Source organism: Pseudorasbora parva, chromosome 13, assembly GCF_024679245.1.
Source record: "Pseudorasbora parva isolate DD20220531a chromosome 13, ASM2467924v1, whole genome shotgun sequence".
Lineage (NCBI taxonomy): Eukaryota > Metazoa > Chordata > Actinopteri > Cypriniformes > Gobionidae > Pseudorasbora > Pseudorasbora parva.
The window spans coordinates 13,718,712-13,731,599 of NC_090184.1; the positions used below are offsets into that span (position 1 = coordinate 13,718,712).

At 38.9% G+C, this 12,888-nt stretch overlaps 1 protein-coding gene across 1 annotated transcript; it reads left to right on the forward strand.

Annotated features, from left to right (window-relative positions):
* Positions 1–5,174: 5,174 nt before the first annotated feature.
* foxb2 (forkhead box B2) lies at positions 5,175–7,095 on the forward strand. The gene has a single exon (XM_067412529.1). It carries the CDS (start codon positions 5,582–5,584, stop codon positions 6,536–6,538), a length of 957 nt encoding a protein of 318 aa, XP_067268630.1. The 5' UTR covers positions 5,175–5,581; the 3' UTR covers positions 6,539–7,095.
* The last annotated feature ends 5,793 nt before the right edge of the window (positions 7,096–12,888 follow it).

The window sequence follows — 12,888 nt, forward strand, 5'->3', positions numbered from 1 at the left end:
AAGAACGACTTTATGAAAATCAGAACAGTGAGTGTTACGGGGGACATTAAGAGTTGGAGGGGGAGAGCTGTGAATGAAAGCGGAAGAGGGGCGAGCGAGAACATCTTCGCTGGAGAGAGACGATGTCTCTTGCCCGCCACCCACAAGCATAGCGGGCTGTGCTCGACACCCCTCGGATAGGAAGCGGGCTTTCGCTTACCGTATCTCTTGAACTCTGAGGCCCTCGCAGCCCCGGCAAATGGTCGTTATCGCACAGTTCTGTTTCCACATGAACTTCTTTAACGCATTAAGAAGGATGTCTATCCTTCGCGTTGTTAAACACATTGTTAATTTAGCTGTAGCGCTCGTGGTCGTGAGGCTGGGGGGAGATTGTGTTAAGTTGTCGCTAGGTTTTTTTGTGCGTGTGTGTGTTTAGTCTTGTAGGATTCAACATGTATGATAGGTACTGACCTAGTGGTGGTCAATCTACTAATGCAACACTTTCCATCCATGAATTGGATAAAATTCATATACAATATAGCCTAAATCCCTCTATGACCTCTTTATTATTTTTCTCAAACAATTACCCTCTGTCGCCCATTGAAGTGTTAAGTATTACTATTCTGATATTAATTTTAATTATGTAAGGTAACAAACACTATATTTTAGTTTTCTTGTTACACGTTACATGCAGTTGCTATGGTTATTACTATAAATTGTGCATAATTACATGCAACTAACCTTAACCACACCCTCCTCCTAATCATAGTGAGTAGATTTAGTTCATTATTATTACTCAGTACTTACATGCGTAATTACATTGTAATACAGACACCTGCAAATAAATTTGTAACCTAATATAATAATAAATATTATTTGTAATATTATGGTATTTTTATCGAGGGTTTTGATTAACTACATCACATACAATCTTACATAAAGCAACCCAATAAAGTTCTTTATCTCAAATAATAACACAAAATAATGCCACTTTTTTAAAGCCTTGCAGTTTAGCACAGTCTCTATGTCGCTAAATGAAGCTCCGCTATAGCTTTAAGAAATTGTATAGTTTTTAATATTTTTTTATGGTGTTGTAATATAATACAATTGATACTAATATATTATTGTTAATATTATTAAGCATTATTTTTATCAAGGGATCTGATTCACTACAACATTACATGAAACAACCAAATACATTTTTTCCCAAATAATACCAATCTACTTTTTCAATGCCTAGCTGCTCAGCTATAACTTCAATAATATATAATTTATTATGTATTATATAGTTTATTATATTATAATACAAATTAATGTGACTATGAATATTGCTACTAATATTATTTTTTCCCATAATACTTTATTTTGCAATGTTTTACTATATATTAAATTATATTATTATTATAAAAAATGTTTTTTTATTTTAAATAGCTTCAAATATATTATATATATATATATATATATATATATATATATATATATATATATATATATATATATATATATATATATATATATATATATAATTTTATTTTTTACATTTTTTTTCCATCAAGGGCTTTGATTCACTACATCACATAGAACTTAGACATACAACAACCAAGCATTGACAGATTACTGGGCGCCAAAGGTTCACTACGGTGTGTTTAGCTTATAAAGAATAAAATGGATTTTTGAAGGTCTGTTGGGAATGAATTACAGCAGGTATGAAAATAGCAGGATTATGTTGATGCAGGTATGAAATATGCATAGTTAATGAATTGTGGAAGGTAAGGAATGGATAGCTAAAGGTAAGGAATAACTGTAGGGAAAGGATTGTGGTAGGTAAGGGCCACTGACTGTGGGCCCCTCTGTGTGTGCGCGTGTGTGAGTGGCGGGGGAGACAGACTCTGCCAACTGCACGATTCACTAAGCTCTCACCAGGGGAGAGAGATAGATAGTTTTAATGTGTATATGTGAGTGAGAGAGATGCGAGCGAAAGAGAGAGAAAAAAATACAAATACACAAAATGTATATTCCATATTAAGTATGTGAATGGGTTTTATACTCAATTGTGTATGTCGGCCTGATCTGCAGGTAGGAAGATGAATGGGTTTGTCTGTTATAAATATATAGACCAGAGGCAATGGGAAGGAAGGACAATTATCTAAATCTAAGTGCGTCATCTTGAAGATATCGGTCAAGTTAGTGAGTTTATGGACAGATAAAGCATATTAAAACTTTGCCTTAGGGTTGATCCTTAAAATATCTCTTATATCATTCCACGTATAACTCAGCATATGCCGTGATGCAATTGATCTAGAACTTATAAACTTTGAAATGAAGCACCATCTTAAAATGAAGACATTAAACTGATCACCTAAACTTAGGGGAGGACCTCGTCACACTTAAAGCGATCATATGTTAATTGATATCAATAAATCATTTGGTGGCCATGAAGTCCTCTTGCTGGTGCCATAGTCTCATTTCCCAATAGGACCACTCTAATTGATTTAAATGCTTCGTCCTTGGGGCGACGCTACTATGCTCACTTAGTAGGGGTCTTTAACATTATTATTATTACCACCGTGATTGCGGGTTTCTCCATTTCCTAGTGTACGACGAGAGTCAGAATCTCTCGCCCAAAGCTGAAAAAATAATTATTAGCATCTTGGTACAAACAGACGACCCCCCCACCCCTCCCCAAACACACACCAACCCTCGCCTCGCGGCCCAGAGCCGACCCCCTCCGCGCGCGCTCATCTCCCCATCTCCGTTTTTGCCACGTTCAGTCCTTAATTTATGCAAAATTAATTGATATATCTTTTATAATTGATGTGCTGTAAAATTAATGAGTAATTTATGTAATTAGTCAATTAAGGCTAATTCCAGCATATGTTCAATATGCCCAGAAGGTGCACTTTACAAGTTGTTATTTGTCCAGGAGTTGAATGCATTGAAAACCGTCTAATTAATTTCTTATGCATATCAGCGTGTTGTCTACTTAACACCGCGCTTTGTGGGAGCAGGTTTAATATTGATCTAAACAACACGGTGAGGAGGAACACGCGCGCTCCCGCCGCGGCCTCGCAGGGGCCTTCCGGTGCCAAATGCTCCACGATTCGCGTGTCAAAGGCGCTTCTAAGCACACGTTATTCGTCAGCGGTCCGGAGCTAAAGTTGCATTTCAAAAGACATTAAGCCCGGGAGATAATGTCGCCGCGTGTGAAATATGCATGCGATTCGTTCACCGGTGACCCTTTAAACTAGAGAAACACCAGAGCTCTTCAGGAACAAAATGAGAAAGATCTGTTGGCTAATTAATTGACACGGTTTTGAATATTCATTGCTAATATAACCACTACGCCTTTAATTATATTGTTGGACATCTCTCTCAGGAAGGTAAATCACTGAAGGCTTAATTAATGTAATGTATTCGCGACCCGCCGGGAACCCGAGCGCGAAGGCGCCTGGTGGGACCGTGCCGTGACACCTGGCCGCACAAGAGCGGCGGCGCTTTTGTTATTCTGTTTACCGGAGTACCTGTTCTCGGGGGTTGTGTGGAAGTGTTTATCCTTGTGAAATACGAGCAAAGTGCAAACAGCTTGACAGGTTGATTCTGACTCCGCTCAGCCCGGTGAAAAACTGGCGCGCTCATGATGCGTGCAAACGCGCGCGCTTCCAGCCTTTGAACGATTTGTCATAAATATTTTTACCCGAAATTACTCAGGAGAAAGGAGTTGTTAAATAGTATATAATTATGTATGCAACGTGTTTACGCTGCTGTCAAGTTATGACAAGGTTATGCAGTTTATGATCGATCATATTCAGGGAAGCAAAATTCTGGATAGATTTTTTTTAATTCTGTTGTTTTCCCTTTCTCTCTCTGCTATCTCTCTCCACCTTTCACAGTACTGACCAATCGTGATTAATATAAAATCCCCTAAACATATAGGCTTTTAGAAATAAAGACATTTTTTACCTTTTATTTTTAATTTGCAGCTTCAGGGGTGGGCAAAGGCCAAAACCAATAAACACATTTATGAAGTTTGTTTATGAGCAAAAAAAAAAAAAAAGAAAAAAGAAGAAGCTTTATTTGATAACTTATGTATAGCCATCAAAAGCTAGTTATACAGAATTGTCAGTTGAAAGATTTTAAAAGCTGTGATTCAAAACAGTCACAAAATATGCTCATCTCTTTCTGAAGCTGCTCATTAAATCTGTATATTAATATCATAATAGGCTAATATAAATGTTATTTCAACTCAAAATTAATATTATATGACGTAATGTATGTAGAATAAACTTAACAAACTGAAGTTTGTGTAAACGTAAGGTATGCTGGAGAAAGAGTGTGAAGAAAAATGTAAATACTCTTTTTTCTAAAGGAGCATGTTGCCTGGTTATTTTTTATGTTTAAACATCTTTAGAACAAATAAGAATGAGAAACCCTCATTGTAAATATTTTTTTCTTATATATAACAAATATATAATAAATAATTAATACAAATATATAATACAATAATAACTTATAATAAAAAATATTAGATTGCATTTTAATGACTTTATAGTTCATAATCTTTACATAATGTAAAATGTACTAATAATAACATGTATGATGAAAGTCCACGTGATAAAGTTTATAAGCACCTTTTCAGCAACTTAATAAGTGTTATTCACACAAATCAGGGTTCATACACATTCAAATAATACTGTAACTAAACAGCGTTAAATGCAAAATAAAATGTACTTAAATGAAAAAGAAGAGACTAATTTATAATAATATAAATAATGTGGTGGTTTTAATCCAAAATAGAATGTCTCTGTTCATAATATTTCTACTTTATACACTGTTTTACGTTGAAATTAGCTCAATATTTTAAGGTTAATTTTTACACCGAGAACATTTAAAGTGCATTGTCAGAGAAAATTAAAACACCATGAACAATACACGATAAATATTTGGCTCTTCTTGTTTAAGCAAGTTCAAAGAAGTTTGGTTTTCTAGAATTCGAGACGTTTAAAACAATTCTACGAACTGTCCACAAACAGTAAATGGATATTTCACACTGACATCATTAGTCTTGCGGTGTGTGTTATCATTATCAGACTCATTAGCGAGCGCGCTGCTCTTTGCCTCTGATTGGTACAGATGAATAGGACTAAACGCATATGAAGTCAGACCCTCCCCCTATTTACCCCTTATTCGTCCTAAAGTCAGTGTCATCATAATAAAACGCAACTAGCGGGGGGTCTGGACCTCTGCCATTGTTACAAAAGCGTCGCGGATGTTCTGTGAGTCAAAGCCGAGCGCGCGCATCCTCCGGGAGAACTTCTCGCGCTCTGAGAGGACGCAGGTGTGGCGCGCGCGTGTGAGGAGTACCATTAGAGAGGTAACTTTCAAACGGTCCCGTTTTCTTTGACATACTTTGGCTTTGCCTTAATCCTGTGGATTTTTGACTTTGTGAGGCGTTTCCATGACTGTCGTATTATAAAGCAGATGTAAACATACAAAACAGAAAAATAAATCAAAGCCAGGCTATAGCACGCTGAATGATTTTTTTGTTTAAATGGACGATATGCCGGCTTGCTTCTGACTGATACTACACAGAATTTCCAAAGCCATGCCTCGGCCAGGCAAAAACTCCTACAGTGACCAGAAGCCTCCGTACTCGTACATCTCTCTGACTGCCATGGCCATCCAGAGCTCCTCTGAGAAGATGCTCCCCCTCAGCGACATCTACAAATTCATCATGGACCGTTTCCCATATTACCGCGAGAACACTCAGCGCTGGCAGAACTCACTCCGCCACAACCTTTCCTTCAACGACTGCTTCATCAAGATCCCCCGGCGCCCAGACCAACCGGGCAAGGGCAGCTTCTGGGCCTTGCACCCGGACTGTGGAGACATGTTCGAGAACGGGAGCTTCCTTCGCCGCCGCAAGCGTTTCAAGCTCCTGCGGGTGGAGCATTCGGCTTGCAAGAGTGGCCCCGTGCTGCACTCCTACCACTCTCACCACCATGCCCAGCACTCCTTACATCAATCCCACCACCATTCGGGCAAGCTGGGTGTGGGACACCCGGAGTACCTGGGCACCATGGGCCGCCTCTCCCACTTCCAGAGCTACACACTTGGAGGCGGGCAGAGCGGCAGCTTCAAGCACCCCTTCGCCATCGAGAGCCTGATAGGCAGAGACTATAAAGGGGTGATGGCCAGCGGTTTGCCCATCGCGTCAGTCATGCATCACCTGGGATATCCCGTGCCCGCACAGCTGGGCGGGATGGTCAACTCGGTGTGGCCGCACGTTGGCATGCTGTCCGAGCCGGTGTCGTCTGACTACCCACCGTTCAGTGTGGCGGTGAAGGGGCTGTACCACCATCACCCGGGAGCCCAGAGCATGCCCGCCGTGCCCGTGCCCATCAAACCCACGCCGACCCTGGGCACAGTCCCCTCCTTGACTGGCATGACGCCGGGAGTAACACAGCTGTGCCCGAGAACCGCAGCACTGATGGAGAGAGACGCAACAGCTCTTGTGGAGGAAAAAAGCGGCTCTCTCCATCCTGCTCTCCTGCAGTCCTGAGCCAAAAAGGACTGGTGGGTATGTAGAGCATGTTTTGGGGATGGCTGTGGACTGATTTGAGATGCCAGCCTTTTCCAGAAGATCTTCGAGAACTGTTAAAGAAGCTTTTTTTGGCTGTGTATTTCAGGCTAGTTTATATTATCCAGAATGCAGGTTGTCTATTTGGCTCTGCGCTTTTCTGCTTTGTTGAATAATGAGGTATGTTTTAACTTCTTTTACAGTACAAAGGACTGTATAAACTGTTCTAAGAAAAAACATGTATCTGATGTACATTTAAAAGTTAAGCCTTATAGACTGTAAAATAAATTCAAAAATTGAGTTTGCACACAACTATGACTTGCATGCTTGTAAATGATTGTATTTGTGTAAAATAGAAAAAAACATTTATGTTCAAATGTTCTTATATTATCATAAATGTTATACTTGTAAATATGTGTAGAATATCAATTTCAGCATTTGAATTGCACTTGTGGTATTTACTAACACAACATCTAATATTTTATGAAAATTAAACAATCAAATATACAATTCTAGTGAACAAAAACAGGCCTGGTTTATGTGTGCTCTTTTAAGGTGGCATGTGAGTTTTAAAAAAGCAGAATAAGATTTGTAAATAGTATTTTTTAGAGTAAAATCAAGCTTCAATCCAGTTTCTATGCAGTGGAATGTCTTTTTTTCTATGTGACTTTTTCTCATTTGTTTATATCTATTATGTACAGTGTATTAATATAGATTTACTATTTTATATGTACAATTAAAGGCATGTATATGCATATATACTATGGCATATATATGAGTCAAATTATAGGTAGTAATATGATACAATTCTGAAAGAGATAATGCATAATGTACTGCCTTTTTAATTAATAGTTTTTATATTTAGTATATTTATTGTGTGCTTTCACAGACAATTTACAATGTGTTTCAGAATTCTTTCACCGAATCCACATTTTGAACGGTGAATCCTGACAGACAGTGGCTGAACATCCACAAGCATAAATAGCTTAATAGTAATGGATTCGCTTCCTCGCCATTTCCGAACATTAAGACAATTGTTGCTCCAAGGCATAGAGGCGAAAGACTGAGTCTGTTTGCCAAACTACAGAAAACATGGCGCCGTCCAACAGAGGAGCATTTTCCTCATAATCCATCCTGATGTTGAGTGTTGCTTTATAAGTTTAGCTCTGTTTTCACGTCTTGAGTCAGTTCATTATCCGAGATCAATTTTTAATTTTTTTTAAATTCAATTTATTCATCACAAGTAGTGGCGATGGAGAAAACCTGACTTTAAAATGTAAAACATATGCAGAAATGTTCTTGCATATGGAGACTGAGTTTTTCTTTTCCTCGCATTAAAATATTCAGGGCAATATATTATGCTATTAAAATAAAAAAAATCATACATGAAACTTAAGTTAACATGGAGAATTTTAGAGAACAAAAAGTGAAATGAAGTCAAATTAGAACTTTCAAGAAGCAAACAGTTGTGTAGCTACGAGCACAAATTCCAAATTCAACTTAAGTCCCGCAAACTGCGGCCTGTTTTTTGATTTCCTTTCTTAATTCCTTTTCTTTCATCAAAATAACCCTGATACAGACACAGTGTAAAACATGCTGGGTTGTTTAAACCCACATGTGAGTCAAATATGGGCAAACCCACCCGCTGGTTTACATTTTATTATTACATTTTAAACCCAACGGTTGGGTTTGGTTTGTTCATATTTGACCCAAACATGGGTTGAAAAAAGTAGTGTACATGAATTGGGATGACCACAGATTTTCTTTTCCTGAAGGTTATATCCCAATTTGTGTGTGTGTGTGTGTGTGTGTGTGTGTGTGTCCGGGATGCTGTGCTTCACATAAAGAGCCGGAGGAGACGGCCGCATGACTTCAAAAGCAGCCGTTTGATAAAGTTGTTTTGTCCTGCTCTTCTTGACATAAATTTCACCTTTGAAGTTGAGAAGCTGGTCCTCTTCAGAACACAAAAGCTGCCAGTTGGGAGGCCATTTAGAGTGTCACTGTTTAGCATGGCAAAGGCTCCTTTATACGTCTTCATACGCGCGCTGAAGCACACGCTCACACCAGGGGTGAGCTGAACCTGCCCTCTGAACAAATAAGATGCACAAGTGGCTGGCTTATGTGAAAAGTACACCCACATCATATCTAGTCAATGAAAACGATCCGTCTCTTTCTTGCACTTGCTTTCCTCTCTCTTCATTACTCTCTGGATTCATTACTGTCTGACGGTTGTCATCTGAATTTCTTGGCATCTTAAAAGACATCAAATTTGTCTTTTCCCATAAGCAGCGGTGTACATTTCAAACAAAATGACAAAAAGTGATACTGTGCACAAGAATATCCTCACATTAAAAGCAAATATGTGACCATTTCTTATTGCAGTTAAACATTCTAAAGTGCTATGAAAGATATGCTGATTTTTTGAACTCTTGAGTCTTTTAAATATGGATTATCTGGAAAGTATGATGAATAGGAATGAGGTCATCGTGAAGTTGCTGGTCTGCGGCTTGTTGAGGTGCAGAATTTGATATGAGGTATTATTGTTAATTACTCTGACTTCAACAGTGGTGGAGGTGACACATTCATGCCCATCTTAATGACTGCAAAGACCTCGCCTTCATAATGAACCGTTTAATTCATGAAGCTACTCGCCACCATGAGCCCCGGCAACAGCACAGCAACTTAGTGCAACTGAATAATTCTTTGAAAATGATAGAATTCTGCCCGCTAATCAAGTGTGGATTGGTAATATTATAATTGATATATTGTCGTAATTCCTCATAAGACATAATTGAACTGATAGATTCAGTGTTTAATCTGTCGGTCTCTTGAAATCTTTATATTAGGATTTTTTTCTTCTTCTGTTAATTAGCAAGGCTGTTTGTTCATATTTAGATACAGTGATGGAGAACGTACTCACTCATCAACAGTGAGCTCACACACCATTACATTTACACAACTTTTGGGATTTACTCATCTCACTTGCACAAAAAACAATTAGGTATTCCTCAAATGGAATAAAACCGGTGAAATGCAAACTGAATATTACGCAAACCTGCAATAATGAAATATGTTAAATTACAAAAATATACTTAATGTATTTAATCTCACTTTATTAACCAATGTCTTTGATGCTGATGATCCAATTCAAACAATTCAACACTAATAATAAGCAAAAATGACTTTATATATGAATATATTTAAAGTTTCTTTAGTTTCTTTAAAGTAGAACAGCAGCACAGCTGAAAAGCCCTATTTTAAAGGGGGGTGAAAGACTCAGTTTCAGTCAATCTCATGTCAATCTTGAGTACCTATAGAGTAGTATTGCATCTTTTATCTCCAAAAAGTCTTTAGTTTTATTGTATTTATAAAAGAAATATAGGCTGTACCTAGTCTTTCCGGAAAAACCCGAGCGCCTGAAGGCGTATCGTGTGGGCGGAGCTAAAGAATGACGAATGTGCACAAAGCGGTGACGTCCTCAAGTGTGGAGAAACCCATGGCTATCGATCTGATTCAGCTAATACATATATGATCCAGAATCAGATCCGGAGGCTGAAATAAATTGAACAGGAGAAACAGCAACAGCAGGATGTCCGTCTCTGTGGTATGTACTGTATTTAGTGGCCTGTCAACATTTGTGTGTGTTTACTCGCAGTTTATGAGGACATGATTCGGTTTAGGGACTATTGTATGCGACTAAACCTTAGCAGTAGCAAGCAAAACGGTTTTGCACGTCAGACTAGTCGTGTAACGTTATACATAGAACAACAATGGAGTAACCGTTAACGCACTTGAATGACGAAGCACGCGATCGTGTCGTTTACGGATGTTTACTCACACAACGATAGCCAACAGCACAGACATTTGAAGCATTTTTACTCACCGGCTGCTTCCAAAGCAGGACCGAACCGTCGCTGGGACTGCTCCGTCAAAAACACACTTCTTTGGTATGATTTGGTGAAGTCCTGTGACAGCAGTGACCGTGGAGATCCACTTTGTGACGCGACTGAAGCGATGTTGTGAAGCTTCCCGTCATTTCTGCGTTCAAATCGGTTCAAATGCAGCGCTGCCTTCCCGGAATGCTGTGCTGAAGCGTTGAAGTCGCTTGATGTCACCCATAGGAATAAAGTGGAGTGCGGCGCGGACTATAACGACATAAGTGTTCACGGACGAGTGGATCTGCAGCTGAGCGAGTGTTTATGGGCATGCATTTCCTCTCTCGCTCTAGTCTTCCGCTCTATCGAGGTCAAGTCGACCCATACTCGAAAAAAACTCTCCGAAACTTGTGAGAAACCGGAAGGAGTATTTTTGACACAGAAATACTCCATCAAACGTCCAACATTAGTTTTTGAAACTTTGTCTATGTTTATGATGGGAATCCAAGTCTTTAACAGTGTAAAAAGCTCAGTATGCATGAAACAGCATTTCACCCCCCCCTTTAACGATCTGAGCTCATGGCGTCTGAATCCACTTTTGCTTGTTTAACGACGGGTAAAAAAGGATCTGCGCGCCAGACGTATTGTCCAAAAGGGTTGTACCTAGTCCCTTAATGAGTCATGGGTGTGTTTTGGCCGCAACGTGTATTAAACCAATCAGAGTCTCATCTACTATTCCCTTTAAAAGCCATTGTGCTTGCACCATGGCAGATTTGCTATTTACATGGCGGAATTTGCGAGCGGAAAGACTAAACAGAGCATCTCCAGAGAAATCGTTTTATTTTTTATATTTAAAAAATGTTTGTGTGTAATAAGCAGAGTGTACACGCATTGTGGACCTGCCTATAGGCGGATATTACTAATGACTTAGACTTTAGACGCCTTCAAAGCTATCTAAATGAAGTCCTTAGCAAAGCATATTACTACTACTAATCATTTTTTAATACATGTTTAGGACATTTACAAAATATCTTCATGGAACATGATCTTCACCATATATCTTAATGATTTTTAGCATAAAAGAAAAATTTATTATTTTGACCCATACAACGTATTTTTGGCTATTGCCACAAATATATCTGTGCGACTTAAGACTGGTTTTCTGGTCCAGGGTTACATTTATGCATTTGTAGAGGGTTTATTTTTGTTAATTCTTACAAAGTTCAACATTTTTACTTATTGACCTTCTTGGAAACTTTTTACAATGCCTTCATACTTCATTTTTGATACTTTTCAGGTGCCTTTATGTACAAATGTGCTTTATTTATTTAATTGTTTGGAATTATTATTTTTCATTTTAAAACTAAAAAACAGTGAGTATCATGAATTATTTAAAAACTATTGATTGCTTTTTCTCTCAAATCTCAACCGTCACATTTACTGCAACCAACAATTTTACCACTAATTTAGTTTTAAAGGTGTCATGAACTGGCTTAAAAGGGATAGTTCACTTTGAAATTAAATTTAGATATTTTTTAGCTTACCTCATGGGCATCCGAGATGTAGGAGTATTTGTTTCCCCAGTAGTTTCAATTTTGATCATTTTAGGTCAAACCGTTCTTGTCTGTGCCTCACAAAATGCAGGTCACAACCATGAACACAACCACAACCATAGAACAACCATGGAGTAACCGTTAGCGCATTTCAATGACGAAGCACGCTTTGTGAGAACGCTAGGTTTATGTTTGAGTGGTTTTCCAATAATCAAACTGACACCTATACTAGTCAGCTAAACAAATGTAACACACACCATAGATCGCATACTCCATTGATAAACTAACATATATCGTTATAAACGATCGTGTTGTTTACTGATGTTTACTCACGCGAAGATAGCCAACAATAGACATTTGAAGCAGTTTTACTCACCGCCTGCTTCCAAAGCAGGACCGAGAACCTTTATCGTTGGGACCGCTCCGTCAAAAACACACTTCTTTGGTAAGTTAACTGTTGATTTCGTGAAGTCCTGACAGCAGAGACCGTGGAGATCCACTTTTGCGACCGAAGCATATGTTGTGACGCTTCCAGTCATTTCTGCGTTCAAATCGGTTCAAATGCAGCGCTGCCTTCCCGGAATGCTGTGCTGAAGCGTTGAAGTCGCTCGACGTCACCCATAGGAATAAAGTGGAGCGACAGACGTGTTGCACGGACGACTGGATCTGCTGCACCTGAGAGCAGTGTGGGCGGCGTGCATCTAGTCACACGCGCGCACCCTACTGGGAGAAGAGCCCGTACGGCCCATACAAGGACCTTCCGCTCTATCGACGTCAAGCCGACCCATACTCGAAAAAAACTCTCCGAAACTTGTGAGAAACCGGAAGGAGTATTTTTGACACAGAAATACTCCATCAAACATCCAACTTAGTTTTTAAAACTTTGTCTATGTTTAGGATGGGA